This window comes from Stegostoma tigrinum, chromosome 26 (assembly GCF_030684315.1).
Source record: "Stegostoma tigrinum isolate sSteTig4 chromosome 26, sSteTig4.hap1, whole genome shotgun sequence".
NCBI lineage: Eukaryota > Metazoa > Chordata > Chondrichthyes > Orectolobiformes > Stegostomatidae > Stegostoma > Stegostoma tigrinum.
The window spans coordinates 6,147,597-6,163,985 of record NC_081379.1 but is presented as its reverse complement, the minus strand read 5'-3'; the positions used below and the strand labels follow the sequence as shown (position 1 = coordinate 6,163,985).

Below are 16,389 nucleotides of genomic sequence, written 5' to 3'. Positions count from 1 at the left end.
AAGGGCAACCAGTAAATGGAGATCTTTTGAGGGGTGGGTAACTTTGGAATTCTGACTGAGAGGCAGCGGAAGTGGTATAATTCAGAGGTAGAGGAGATTACATTTATGCAAAGCAATCAAATGTTATTGGAGGTGGTCAGGAATATGGAATCCAAAATACAAATAGATCAAGCATGATCTTATTAGATAACGGAGGAAGACTCAAAACTTTGAACGACCAACATCTATTCCTTTTGTACATGCTCACAGCAGAGTCAACTTGCCAACAAATTAGTGCTGGTGCCTAATACAGTCTAAAATGTTGCACTTTTTTTGTGAATGCCCTCATCAAAACAAGATAAAAGCGCTTTGGCAAAATGTACTTTTTTCAGCAACATCCAAGTTCTGTACAATCAAACAACTTTTTGAATATAACATTTCTCAAAATGTGTTGAACTCCAGCTATCAGAGTCGGGCAGTCAGAAACATAAAACCAGAGTTTTTAAAAACAACTGCTCATTTGCAATTCCTAACTCAATGGTTCTGTTGAATTCATATCAAAGCAAATCCAGTCGCACCAACAACCTTGGAATATGCCCAAATTATTTCAAATAACTGTTCTTTGCAAGTAAAGAGAGTCAGAATTAGAATCTTATAGCATGGAAGCAGACCCTTTAACCCAACTGTCCATGCTGGCCAGTTTTCCCCAAACTGAACTACTCCCATATGCCTGCATTTAGGCCATATCCTTCTAAACTTCTCCTATTCACCTACCTGTCCCAATGTCTTAAATGTTGTAACTGCATCTGCATCTACCACTTCCTCTGGCAGCTCATATTCTCATAAATATCACAATTCACAAAATTTGACAAGTAAACATCAATTCTTTGTTCGCCAGTCATAAGTAATGCATTTCACGTTTCAAGAAACTGACCACAATTAACAACTCACAAATAAACAAGCTGGTGTAATAATTGATACAGTGGTTACTGGATCCTGCCTTTCCTACCTATACAGTATGCTGCACAGCTGGAATTTATTTGCACAAAGTATTGTGCATGCAATAATCATGCTAGTTGATTTTTCAAATAGATAATCTCTTAACATTGCAACTAGTTACTTTTCCAGTCAAAGTAACTTGATTTCTCATCAGCCATTTCTGGACTCATCTAACTAAACCACATTATTGATCTCTTCTCACTGGAAAAAACATAATTGCATATCAGTGATAAAGACAACTCAGGTCCTCTGCGACATAGGTAGATTGTGGAATGTTTTAAAATAATTACAAAGCAGGTACATCATTTAGAGATGCATTAGAATGCCACTGTAACTAGATCTGTCCCACCCTGGTGAGTATGTGCGTTCCATGAAAATCAGAGAAACATCAGCAGCCTGCCCAAAATTCAAGCTAACTCTAAATATTTATTTGACCTTCTTTTCAACTGCAGTGGATGACTGCATTATGTACCCCTAAGGGTATGCCAAGTCATGACAGTTGAAAACAGAAATGACAAAGTTTAAAAAAAAACAACTAGAACAACTTGGTGCAAGCACTCAATTGTTATGTGAACCCTGCATTGACAACTACCAGATGGCACAACAATCCATTGCAGGCACTCCTGAAGAATTCATTTAGGAGGAGAGTCAATGGGTGATTAAAACTCAGTACTAATACATATAGAGGCTCAAAAACAAATGCTGATGGTTTCTGAAAACTCAATCATGCAACCTCAGTACTAACCTCTTAAATCAACATTAACCTCAGCCAAGTAAATCAATACTCCGCCCCACAGAATTAAGCCATATGCCTAAAAAGCAGTGCCAGAAACACAAGTAACCTATATAATATGTGACAATGCTGTTGCTTTAAGAGGTTATTTTGTCCTTTTTTTAAAAACAAGGGCTTGTAAGGCAGAGAAACTGAGCAGTCTACCAAAACCACAAGAGTAAAAAGCTTGAGGCCACGGGAATTTTTTTGAAAAGAAATTTTCCTCTCTGTTACAGTCGGAAGCTGGGGTTTCTCTCTGCCGCTGGGTTACCTGCGAGCCCAATCTGTTATTCTGAACTTTCCTTTTTGCTAAGGAGTGCGTCTACGGATGTTACTTTTTTGGAACAGGAAATTAGTGCTATAGTTATTGTATCTATTGTACTGTTAAGTTTACCAGTAGAGTTATGTTATTCTACATTTGTCTTACTTTGGTTGCATTTTAACTATTGTGTTTAAATTGTGTTTTAGGTAACAGTGGTTTGACCATTCACATTGCATCTGGAACACTGCACTTTACATTCGCTTTTAAAAATAACAAAAAATGAGGCTTAGGCTGCCTTAAAGTATTTTGAGGGGGTCTCATCTGGTCCACGAGATATAAAACAGCTTAAGATGCATACTACAGTGCCAAGTTGATCCCAGATTTTAGATCAACTGTGACTGCAATGAGATAACAAGGGTTAGAGGTGGATGAACATAGCAGGCCAAGCGGCATTAGAGGAGCAGAAAGGCTGACCTTTCGGGCCTAGACCTTGCTTCAGAAAATGTGATTATAATGAATGAATGGATTTACATTTAGGTGTGGCACTGTACCACATTCCTGCCAGTAGGTGGAAACATTGCACTGCACCAGCCATTGGCATTGTTGAATACTGAGAACAAAGAACTATTTACTTCTCGAACAGGAACAGGCTGTATGGATCCTTGAGCCTTGCTCCACCATTCATTTGTATTCACATCCACTTTCCTGCACTTTCCCCAAATCCTTAATTCTCCAACTAATCAGCAGTCTGTCCACCTATCTCAGCCTTAAATATACATAAAAACTCTGACCCTCTCTGCTCTCTGTGGCAAGGAGTTCCAAAGACACTCAAACCTCAGGAGAAACTCTTCATGTCTTAATTTGGTGCTTCTTTACTGTGCGGCTACACCCTCTGGGCCTAGACTCTTCCAGGAGGGGAAATAACCTCTCAGCAGTTACCTTGTCAAAAACTAAGCAGTTTTTCCTGCCGCCTCCACCTCCACACCTACTTCTTTAACCGTGAGCCTAACGCTCCATCTACTGACCCCTTCTCCCGTCTCTCCTTCACTGGCTCCCTCCCCGCCTCTTTAACTTGTCTGTGTCTCCTCTCCACCTACCTTCTCCTCTATTCACCTTTGATCAGCCTCCCCCTTGCTCCCTATTTATTTCAGAACCCTCTTCCCCCTCCCACATTTCTGATGAAGGGTCTAGGCCCAAAACATCAGCTTTCCTGCTCCTCAGCTGATTCAGGCAAAGGAGATAGCTAATAGCCATTATCACAAAGCTCTGTGAACAAGGTTTTATAACAGAGGGTTGGAGAAATGCAAAAATCATCTAGAACAATGAACATTGCAGTTTTCTGAAAGCTGACAAAGAGGCTGAGAAAGGGTTCATCCTATCTTCACTTCAAAGACACTGACTGAGCGACAATCCATTTTCTGTCATCATTTGAAAGACCCACTCCATATGGCACTATTTTTTGACCACTCCAACTTAAAAATAAGACGGAGCTTTAACATGCAAAACTACCATGACAGAGACAACAAAATTTGAGGTATCATCCAGCAGTAAATTAGACATGTTATATGGGACTAAGTAATGATGCCAGTTTGAATGCGATTCTGGGCACAGTACTCTATGGAAGTGATCACATTCAAGCTCGCAACAAACACATTCCTATGCCTCTTTATCCTTGTTGTGGACATAAACAACAGAAAGCTACCTCAGAAGAAACTTCAAAAGTAAATCACAATTTGTAACAAGTCTGGAGAAAGTAATAACTTTAAAAATTGTTAATTTTTAAACATATCCTCGTAACAATGGCTTACTTCCAAGGCATGTTGGAAAATCAGTGCTTCAATTTGTTTTTTACTTTCAAATGTACTAGATTGATTACTTATGTTCCATTCAAATGCTCTTCTCATTGTGGCAGTTAATTGCAATAATGACAACTCAAATCATGAGATTTATAGTTGTGCGGGGTGACATTTGCAATCTGTTACATTTAAGCTGAATTAATTTCCTTTCTGACATAGCTGCCTTCAGAATGTTAATTTCTGAAGTAATCGGAGAGTGATAAACCTCAAAACCACTTATCTAACTCTCAAATGGTAGTCATAACATTAAAAATTCAACATGGATATAAAACTTATCTTGGTCAACAAACTATTTGATCCAGCACCACCCAGTGAAACATCCAATTAGAAAGTCAGCCACTCAGGTTCTGCATTCGATTAGGACAACATTTTTAAAAATTCATTCACGGGACAAGGGCGTTGCTGGCTAGGGCAGGATTTACAACCATTGCTAAGTGCCCAGAAGGTAGTTAACAATCAACCACATTGCTGTGGATCTCGAGTCACACGTGGGCCAGACCAGGTAAGGATGTTCCTTCTCTGAAGGACATAAGCAAACCACAGTTTTTGCCAACAGTTGCCAACTGTTACAACTGTCATGCTTATCATTAGATTCTTAATTCCAAAAATGTTTCTTCCATTCAAATGCCACCATCATGCTGAAATTTGAACCTGGGCCTGAAGGACATTACCTGGGTCTCTGGATTAACAGCGCAGAGATAATACCACAAGGTCATTTATTTTCCCAATTATAAAGACTCTTCCTGAAAAAAAAATAGCCAGGGTCATGCTCTACTTTTGAGCGAGCCATGATATTCCGCCATAAGTTACACATGGGAAAGTACCCAATCTGTTGACCAATGCAGAGGTTTCACAAAAATCTTTACATTACACTTCAATACCAATCAACTTTGAACAACCAAATGGAAATCTGCTCCAACCACAAATTACTTCCAAAATTTGATACTTGCCGTCTGTGGGTTGCTGGCCAAATTATTTACTAACTTGGTCTATTTAGCAACTTGCAAGGTGAGAATATTTTCTTCTGGAACAAAAGAACATCCAATAGCAAAGTTATTGTACCTACCTCTATTTAATTTCCTGCAGCTCACACAATAAAGTTGACACTGAAAATCTATTTCAATCAAGTCTGCAGGGTCCACCAGTGAATGGGAGGTGACATCAGCCTCAGAAGTCAACTACTCATGGCTAAAACGAGCCATTAACATAGTATCATTTTACAATCCATCTCCTTTTAACAGCATCACAGCCAACTAAGGACGAGGTCCCTATTCCCAGGATACCAATTTTTGATCAATACCACTCATCACCAGCATGACCCTTTTTTCCAAAATCTATTCGAGAACTTTGACTTACCAACTTGTCTAAATATTCACTTCAACAGCAGGTATTCCTAGTAATATTGACTTCTTTGAGACAACAAACAAACCCAAGTACCACTAACATTTCTGAAAAATCCGAGTCATATTTATGAAGTTCATTGCTACTTCCGAGATTGAAACTTCAATGTACATTGTAGTGCATCATAATATCAAACAGCACATTCTGCAGTACTATTGCGAGAATCAAAGTTGGAGACAGCTGATGGAAAACAAAGATAGGAGCAGAAGTCGGTCGTTCAAGCCTACTCTGCAAAATATTAGGATCATAGCTGATCAACCCCCACTCATATTCCTTGACAGCCACAAGACAGCTATATTTACACTGGGTGAAGAAACTTCAGTTCAGTCCTAGAAGGTTTACCCTTTAATCTTACACTATGATCCCTAATTCTGGACACTTTCCTTCCCACTCCCACCAGGGGTATCCTTCCCACATCTAATCTGTCTAGGCCTGTCAGAATTTTATAGTTTCCTGGGAGAAGTCCTCTCCTCAGTCATTGTTTGGCCACTGTTTTCTTTGCAGTCTTATGCCAGACTTGAGTCAACAACTTGTGTAGTCTGTCCATTTGCTCTTTTAATATTTTCCATAGCCTGTCACTGTTATTCCTTTCAGTACCATTTTCCAAACTGTCACAACCACAGACCTGGCTCCCAAATAGAATGTAATACAGTGCCTGACCAATCCAAAAACAATGAGCATCACTCTATTCATGAGGGCCTCAAAATAAGTTCTTCCAAAGATTAAATTAAGCCTTATGCATTGGTACAAGATCACGTTTGACATCTAAGATGCACTACCATGGAGGGAGCCCTCATCATGGAGGGAGAAAATAAAGGCTCAACAGTCAACATTTTGATTTGGCACATTTACTGATGCCCGAAAGCAGAGGAACAAAAATCAAGATTTACACAAACTAAATTTAATTAATTTTTTTTGTTTCATGGGGAGACATGTGACAAGGAGAAAAATGACAGTAACCGGAGGTATTATGCTATCCTGTTTAAGGCTTCGTTCCCCCAAAATATATAGAATCTAGTATAAAAGTCAAAATACAATTAAATCCCAGATAATGGAGATTCTATTGTGCAGCTCAAAAGCTACTGTGCAACTTCTAATTTTGATCAAAACTATTGTCTGGTGAAAAGCAAATATTTTGGTCAGCAATATTTATGGCAAAGAGTACACGGAAAAGTGGGGAGAATGAGTCAGTGAAATCTTGCCTTACAAATAATTCAATGAATTTCACCTGATAATAAATGATCCCAAGGTTGATTAAGGTGGCATTTAATGCAGAATGTATTAAGTCAATTTGAAATGCTGGAATACATTGAATTTTCAGCACATGCAGACTGCTTTCACACGTAAACCAAAACCCAAGACCGAGCACACAATTAAACATCGAAATCTGGTAGAATTGCGCGCCCCAAATATTATTGATATTCAAATCCATAACGATACTAAAACAAAAGCCCTATAAGTAAATGCATCACGATCTGTCGAAGCCTTTAGTGTGTTCCATATATGTTCATATTTGCATTCACCAGTCAATATTTGTTACCCCATTCTGACCCCAACCCCAAATCCATGAATATTGATAACTCAAAAATATATGTATGTGCATTATTTAACTTCAAACTCCGAAATACTTTAACGGTTAACTCCCAAGTTACTGTCCCACAGTTCATTTCACTTTTAATTCCTGTGGAGATGGCACTTGCCATTTTTGGAGGAGATTTAAACTGAATGGTTTAAGACTTCCAACTGGTCCATGCACCAGGTTAAGCAATATCTCAACTGCTTTAAGAAAACACAGTGAACCTTTATACCAATCCAATGCACATTCCGAATTCATAGAAATGACATCCAAAAGACAAATCAGCTGTCAATAACCTCACACCGCTTGTGCTTCATAGCTAAATGAAAATACCAAATTCACAATGGCTGAAACTGTGGAATAAAATGAACAGAAACCTTCAAATCATATCCACGTATAGCATTTGCTTTCCTGAACCAGAATAAGAACGACATAAATCTTAAAGTGAAGTCAACTCAGAACACGAGAGACAGATCCCAGGACAGCACTAACAGCAGGTAAGAATTTTAAACGGCAAAGAAAATTACTGATTATTTGGTTAGTTAATCTGCACACCACCCCCTCCAAAAAAACTGCACCAGCTCCATTTCCTTACATGTTTCCCTTACATGAAGTATACATAATTCTTCAGCTCTTCTCTTTTCTTAGTCTCAGAGTGTAACCTCTTACCATCAACCGTACTGTTCAAAACTAGCCCGTAGCCACGGCACTCAAATTTCAGTTATGCGGAGTTATCACTCAAATTCCACACATTGCACATTAAACTCACAGCTCAGTGCATCAGTAACTCTGCTCAGAGGCTGTGAAACATCCTTTTCTAAGGAATTGCTGACTCTTATATTGTTAACTCCTCTGAACTTCTCACTTCTTCAGCTCTCAGACAGCAATCAGCTTCAAGCAGCTGAACTTAAACACTTCTTGCAACATTTATGGAGCACGTGCAGAAAATCAGAACAGCAGGTTGCAGAGATAGACAGTTACAGCTGGAAACTCAATACAGCTATCTGACCACACCCTAAAACAGTAACAGCAAGGGACGACAAATCAGCTTAAAGTTTGTTACAGAATTAAACCTATACCTGCATTGTCTAAAATATAGACACCATAATCCCCTACACACCAAACCAACACCTTTAGAAATACACAGACAGAAGCAACCTCAAAACCTTACCAAAAATTACAACAATAAGATAGATCAGAGATCTGATACATCTTTATTGAAGTGTTTTGCACGAGCACTTGTATTAAGAAATTACGTTTCTAGGAAGCAATTCCAATAACTGAAGAACACTTGTCAACCATGTGGTCCTTCAATATGGAGCAAGTTTTAAACACCCATACACACTTGCATACGGAGGAATAGCATATGTATAAAACTTTAAACTAATTTAACGTAATTTTATGCTCACCCACAAATTCATTTTATTTAGCACAAAGAACTTATCTGTAACATTTTTACGTTAGATAAACTAGGCATTTTTGTGCAAAACAAAGTTGTTAAACAATAAAGCTACAGTGTACTTTCACTTGAGCTGACATATCAAGCTCATTTAGGTGTATCAGACATCTCAGTGTTCATGAAGGAAATCAGTATAGACATAACATGATAATTCATTCCCATGAGAGTTGGAGGAAAATTGAAATGTTCGTACTTATTATAAATCCATGAAGAAAATTTGTGAACAATGCACAAGACCAAGGACAAACTCAGTTTTCATACAAAATCAAAACAAAAGATCTGCAGATCAGGGTTTGAACGAGGATCACTGGACTTGAAACATTACCTTTTCTTCCCTCCCAGATGTTGCCAGACCTGTTACATTCTCCAGCAAATTTCTGTTCATTTAAATTTTTGTACACCATTGTGTACAATCACTAAGCACATCATGACTGTAAATAAATGGTGTGCAAGGGTGACAAGCTTTGTCTCTCCATTTTATCTTCTTGCCCGAATTCCAGAATGCTGCCATGATAGCACTCAAGTCTGTCACTAACTGGCCTGCTAAAACCAGATATGCAGTTCCACAAGAAATCTGATTTCCCCAAAAGTTTATTTCACACATTCACTCCAAATGTCATGTTTCAAACAATTCCTTGCACCAAGATAAAATCAATATTGAGTACTGATTCTCAACAAGATAATGAACCTATACCATTCAAATATGTATCAGCACATTTCTTGTTAAAAACCACATTTGGACATATGTTTGATTAACTGAAAAATTACCTCACTGAACAATGTCTGGTTTGAAACAGCTGTAAAAGGTTGCACTTGAGGCAACACTGATGTCATTGCCTTCGGTATCTAAAGTTTTGACAGGGTCTGGAAAATAAGTTACATGTCCACCTACCAAAGTCACATTCATGGAAATCCAATATCCTTCCCAGATGCTCCAAATCTGCCATTCATCTTAAGTCTATCACTTTTAGCAGATGATTGCACTCTACTTCTAATGATAGACAGCCAAATCAGCCTCTCTATCCTTGTGCTCACAACACACTAAGATCAAAATACTGTGAGCCCCAAAATTAACCTCAATGGTTCTTAACCAGACTTTTTGAATAGCCAGTACCAGACTTTGTAAATAATCGATACTAGACACCAGGTTTACAGCTTAGAGATACAACAAAAATAACAACAATAATAGAAATAGTAACATTATTACAGGAGTTTTAGCATGTATTTATACACATTCATTCTAGCATTACCACAATTAACCTTCCCAGGACAATATCCAGTAGACTCAGCTTTTAAAATCCTCTCTCTTCCAAACATATAAATATCTCAAGTTGAGCTGAGAAATTTTTCTTATCCACGCAAGATAAAAAGGTTTAAACAAAGAACTACTTCAGAAACTCAGCTTACATCATGCCTTATGTCCACTGTTTCATCAAGGGGAATACACCAGACCTGTCAACTTCAGAAGCTATTAATGGCAATAACACATAGATCTAACATTTGGCAGTTGCCATTTATGGTAGCGTTGTGTGCACTCCCATCTAATGCTATGCCAATTATTTACAGGCCCAGGATCAGATTCATTCTGTGTTTATTTAAAAAAACTCAGGAACATTTCTGGATAAAAAGGATGGTCAGTGCTGTGAAACAGCACTATCTTGACCGTATTCATAGCAGTATCACAACAGCAGACATCAACCCAAGTTAATTTCTTACAACAGCATTTCAAAGTCACAACAACTGATAGCTAGCTTTTTACTTCCATCTTATTTGTAATTGATAATTTTCACATTTCTAGTTAACTTTGTTGCTTTTAACAGGTCTCCACAACAGTCCATTCAATTGTTAGTTGTGTCATGACACTTTGTCCAGTCAAGAAATGAATTTGCATTATAAACTTAGCTAAGTAGTTACTGGAGGTTTGGGGGGGGGGGGGGGGGGGGGGGCGGTCAGCGCAAAGTTGAGTGGGAAGCAAGGCGATAATAGAAAGTTAACCTATGTAGGAGGACTGCTGAATAAGAGAGAGAAATTATTTCTCTAAATATATTTTAAACAGGGCTTTGTACATTTGGAGAACACAAGTATGGCTACCATTGTATTTGTGCATAGATTTCAAAAATCAGACAAGCAGTATACCTTTAAGGCAGATGGATGACATGATGACATGAGATGTTCCAGTATGAAAATGCACCCACATCACCTTCACTAGCGGTCCAAACAGAAATTGCAAGTAGGCTATTACTACATCTTTGTTCCATGTAGTCAGGAAACAGAAAACAGTGGGTCTAAAGCTGAGATTTTAAAGCTGTGTAAATAATCAGTCTTGTAAATAAATTTCAAGATAGATACTTCACTGGGACAGTCTTCATGGTGTATGATACAATGGCTAAGATATAGGGCACACTCAGACCATATCGTACTGACTTTTTTTACCTATAAAGTATATTATGCACCACATCTTAGGAGAGGTGTACTAATTGGGTTTAGTGGGAATGTAACACTTAGATTCATCAGAATGATACTTGGGCTCTAATGGCTACATTATGAGGGGAGGTGACACAACGTAAGACTGATTTCCCTAGGATTTAGACGCTCAAGGAGTTACTTGACCAAAGTTTACATTATAAGCATTAGGTTTCCAGTTGCTGTTATTACTGGCCAAGTCAGATCCCAGAGCTAACACAGTATGGAGCTGGATGAGCACAGCAGACCAGGCAGCATCAGAGGAGCAGGAAAGCTGATGTTTCAGGTCAGGGCCCTTGTGCAGAAAATTTTCTGAAGGGTCCCAACCCGAAACGTCAGCTTTCCTGCTCCTCTGATGCTGCCTGGCCTGCTGTGCTCCTCCAGCTCCACAGTGTTATCTCTGACTCCAGCATCGGCAGTTCTTCCTCTCAGACTCAAGAGGTTTCTTTTTGTTTTCATGAAGTGATTTTTCACAGAAAGAAAAACACAATGTTACAGATTTGCTTCTAACCATTAACAGTTTATAATTAAGAAAAAAGGTACCGGGAAGTAAAATATACCAAGCTATTAACACAAATGTAAAGGTTTTGAAACACAGGGTAAAATACAACCCAGTTAAATTGCAGATGCACTCCCTTACAAGACTTGCTTCAGAGAGAATTCCCTTCTCTTTACATCTATAGGGGTTAATTCAACTGTGGCTTAACTCCCCATCTTGAGAATCTGATAACTTGTTCCTGGAGCCTTCCTTCATAGAGCTCAGAGTTTCTTAGCTTCAAATAATGCTTTCAGCATTAAGTTGAGAACTGGAGCATCATAGCAAAAAACAAACACAAAACACCTTGAATCCTGAAGCACTTCAACTGACCGAATCAAACCATCTTACATACAAGGTGGTTAATTGAAAACCCAAACCTCCTACGGACATCCGATTATAAGTGTGAATAGTGATTTCCCTGTCATATAAAAAGCTGTAGGGATACACAGTATCTCAAGGATACCATTAAACTGTGGGAAAGTGGCACAATGTTGGTTTAACACCAATTAATCCTGGCACATGCAAAAACTGGAGACTTCCCAAAAATGAATTTTAAGAAACAAACGTTGCACAGTTTCAAAGAAAAAATACATTTTAGTTTAGAAACTAAACAATTACTTTGTGTCACTGAAATCTGTATATCCAGTTAAAAGATAGAAATGGATTGGGATGTCTAAGAGGTTGCAGCACTGTAGGGCAGACATGCCTTCAGAGTGATATGTCAAACCAAGATGCTGACCTTGCCAGGCAGACATGAAGAATTCCATATCAGAGTGCTCAACATTTCCCTCAATCAGCACTGGAAACCTCAGACTATTCACCTTCTCTTCTCTGTAGGGTTGTCATGCATAAAATAGGTGCCACATTTCCTCACAGGAAGATCACACTACTTCTAAATTAAACTATTTGTAAGAACTGCAACAATGCTTTGACCTTAATCCTTGTTTCTTATTTCCATCAAGATTTGGTAAATGAACATGGATTTTGAAATTGAGCAGAGTTAAACCTAACTGCAAAATTGTTAAAGGGAAAATTTAAATTATCACACTTGCCAAGCAATCTCTGTGTAATTCAAATCTTTTGTTTTAATTTCCAAGAAAGAGACTTGCACAAGTATTCAAATGACACTTGTGCATTTTTGTCCAAGCATCAAGTTGTAAGCAGTGAAATGCTTCCAACTTACAATGCAGTGAATTCAAGTGTTCGAAGGAGAAGAAAATCAAATTTAAAAATCAAGTGTTCATCATTCAGTTGTGCATGATTCCCCCACTAACGGAAATATCCATGCATGATTGTTTGATGGCCATTATACAAAACACACACCATTGCAATTCTTCACAGATACAGCAGTTGTTCATTTACACAGGTGGCTCAATTCGACAGCAGCGAATGCTAGGCAAAAGCCAAAATTCCAATACGAAAACAGATGCCTCAAAAAAAACAAGTGTGGTTTCTAAAGATATTCTAAAAAGCCTGTTTGATATCTTATTATATTCAGAGAGGTCAAATCAAAATAGTTTAGCTGACAGACTTGTTAAATTGCCCTTCCATGACCGCTCATACATTAAGATTGAGCTCAAGTCAATCACATAATATAGTACATGAAAAAAATTGTGAAGCGCCAAATAAATCGTTTAACATTTATGATCATATGAAGCCAAGAACCAGCAAAATCTGCTTTTTGGCAGCAATTACAAAGACAGATTTAAGAAATAGAAATGCAGTCCTTCCCAGCCAACATTGAAGTCATTATGAAATGTTAGCATTCCAAAGCCATTTAAAGTAGTACTTAGCCATGCAAACCTCAATGTTTCACATTACTTAACTCTGAACCAGGGCTGTGCGAGGAGGACAGCCCTTCGGCAGCTAGGAGACTGTTTTATCAGAAGCTGCTGCAGGGAAATGTATCCTTTTGCAGTTGACAAGGGGATAGAGCATAATTGTGACCTCCCTTTTCCCCACACACCACGTAAATAAACAAAAAAAAAAACTTGAAAGCAGTTGTGAACCTACTTCATTAGGGAATGAAACACTGGAGGCTACAAGCCGCTAACATAAGAATCTAATGCCTTCAACATCCACATAGCCCCTACTTTAAAAAGCAAGGGTCAGTGGCTCATGATCAGGAATGAAACCACTGGATGACTTTGCGCTCCCTAATCCTTGATGCAAAACAAATTACACAATCACCCCATCCATTTTCTTCCAAAGATATACATGAATGAACAGAGTATAAACTTTAACCTCCATATCCATTCAGCTCACAGGCAGAACTTGCACATACATGCTAGTGGCAGAAAATCGTCCTGTTTTTTAGGGCAAGTTGCTCATGCTGGACTGCAAGTAGACAAGCTGCCAACAGCTCACTGACACAGACAATTCATATGTTCAAGACTCAGCAAGAACCAAGAGACCACAAAGGAACAGGCTAGGATAGCAGGCGTATACGATTCCACAATTTTCACCACTTAGTGTACAACCATTGCTTCCACTGACTTTTGATCATAAATTTCTCCAGTTTTATTTAGTCACTCATACCACATTGGAGTCACATGTATTGCCTGTCCCTACTTGTCCTGGAGCTGGTAGCGGTGGTGAGCCATCTTCCTGAACTACTGTTGTCCACATGCTCAAAGTTGACACACAACACTGTTAGGGTGGGACTTGTTTCAGCTTTCACAAAAAGATGAATTTGGCCATGCCCGACAAGGTACAAAAATTATACATACTGTGGGTATAGTATTCCTTATTCCCACGAAGTTTAAGTGTTCAATAAAATTACAAATGCCATCATATGGAAGGCAAGGTAAAAGCAACACAGTATGGACATTACCCTTTAAAGTCATAGAATAATGCATCTGTTTAAGTTTGAAGTTTTGTTTCCTAAGTTATATACTCAAGCTTTAACTTTTGAGAATGTTAACTGATTGTAACCAGCTTAATAAAAAGTAGCTCTATTCAACCAAAAACAAAAATGAAACATTCCATCACTGTGAACATGAAAACATGCAACTAAAATCATAAAAATGAACCCAAATTACATAGGAGGAAGCAAATCTTTTTTGATTTTATAAGATCAGCCTGAACATGAATAGCAGGACGCAAGGAACCTTATTTCCTATAGCTGATTGGATAAAAATTAAAACCAAAAACTTCTCCTAAGAATACACAGTCAAGGTCACAATCCTCATCCTGAGCAGAACTGCATTAACGTACAAAATATATTTGACTTATGGAACTGTGTAGATTGCTAGTGGAAGGCAAAACATTTCCAATGATAGATTACTAAATAAGTCACAAGGACAACGTGCGTTGACATCTTGCCACTTTTAAATTGCCAAGTTCCATCAAATTGCCTGATGCAAGCTTAACAAATTTTACTTTTGGTTTTGCCCATTCACCTACACCCCATACTAAATAATGCATCCAGTCGAAACTTCAAGTAAACAAACTGGATAAATTAAAATAGCCAAAAAACTCAAAGTTTAGTGACTGCTTTCAGAAAAGGCCAGAGACATTTCTATGAAGCACACAACTTACCTACTTGTCCTCCAACTCCTAATTAATTCAACAAAAACAGATCAAGTATTTGTTGTTCCTTCAACTCATGTAATTAATGGTTGCCCAAAATCATTCATGCTTATTTTACTGCCCTGTACTATGTTCTCCGCCACAAATTACTGGAAAAAAGGTTAAAATCAGCAATTAAATCCTCAACTCAAACTCTGTGATCCCAAACTTAGCCAAATTTATTTCAGAAAAGGGAAGGAATGAGTATACTTGCCAGATCCTAGCTCCAAAACCAAGCTCTCAGTTGATGTGAACACTCCATGCATCATCTGCTTTATAAGTTGCTTAGATAGTTAACTGTCTTTCTTTCCAGTGCAAGATTGTTTACTGTGGTTGAAAAGAATGCCCAAACTGAACACTATTGTTCTTGTGCTGATTACTGAAGTCTGTGTCAAGGTTACTTGCTGCAATTCCTGGAAGACGCAGTTTGCAATCTCTCTCTCAGATCGTTACAAGTACCAGCTTTGCAGTTTTTGCTTACAGACATTTTAATGGAGGAACAAAATCTTCAAGAAAGAGAAAATTGATCCAAATAGGAAAAAAGGAAACCTTTCAGAAGTCTCTGCAGTAAAAATAAGTAACTTCCAAAGTGAAGCAAATTAAAGTTTACTGTACTTGGGGAAAATGAAGGTGCCTCGTTATAGCAAATACTATTTTTAAAACGCTTCAAGCTGGCATGGTTTTGGCAAGACAAAAATCACAAATATTTATCCTATTTTGCTTTTAATTCTGAAACTGCTGCAAAACACTACTTCCGTGCATGACGTTATTATCCCAACTGACGGCAACACTGGATAAGTCAGATCTCGAAACTTGATTTACTAGATCATAGGTTTAAATTCTTTTGCAGTTGCTCAACTTGTGGTTAAACACAAACATGTTCACAGAAATCTGCATATGTAGTTTAACAACAGGACATTTGTTTTTTTAAAGGAATAAACCAATAAACAGAGCTATACAGAATACAGTTACAAAAATCTTAAAACATTAAACAGTTTCAAACCATCCACTGCAGCAACTCAATCCCAGAAAACTACGGATCTCAGTTCTTAAAAATCTCCACCTATGGCTTTCCAGGTTATGGTCCGTTTGAGACCAGTTAAGAAAAAAATCCTCAGTTTGCTGGCAACCTCTCAAAATGCTGTTGGCCTAGACTTTCTCACTTCCAGCAACTAGAAGATTTGGAAACAAGCTCTTCCAGCGTGGAAGCTCCACAAAGTAGAAACCATTTCTATTCAGATAAATGGTTCCTTTGAACTGACTTGATTCCCCTTCTGGGAGAAACTGTCGACTTTCTGAACTGAAAGTAGGCTCTTCTGAAAATTCTGAAATTCCTGGCTTAAAATCAAAGCTGAACTAGGAGACAGTACGAACTACCGTTGTTGGCATCTGACATAAGGTATGGAGCAGGATGAACATTGCAGGCCAAGCTGCAGCAGAGCAGGAAAGCTGACATTTCAGGTCTGGACTCTTCTTCAGGACTAAGCTAAACTAGGTGCCTTAAAGTCAGGTCA

The 16,389-nt window shown here is 38.2% G+C and overlaps 1 protein-coding gene across 22 annotated transcripts in view; it reads right to left on the bottom strand.

Moving 5' to 3' along the window:
- The window catches only part of arvcfb (ARVCF delta catenin family member b), a 271,561-nt gene that overhangs the window by 146,818 nt on the left and 108,354 nt on the right, over positions 1 to 16,389 (bottom strand). Inside the window, exon 1 of one of the 22 annotated variants that reach the window (XM_048556429.2) lies at positions 9,712 to 9,750. The exons of 18 other annotated variants lie outside the window; for them this stretch is intronic. Coding sequence is in view for 2 of the 4 variants with exons in the window: in XM_048556421.2 (XP_048412378.1) it covers positions 9,565 to 9,621 (57 nt within the window). In the remaining 2 variants the exon portion in view is untranslated. Of the gene's footprint in view, positions 1 to 7,514; positions 7,538 to 7,614; positions 7,743 to 9,564; positions 9,637 to 9,711; positions 9,751 to 16,389 lie in introns of those variants that run through there. 3 more of the 22 variants (XM_048556421.2, XM_048556427.2, XM_059654922.1) reach the window with 3 other exon arrangements.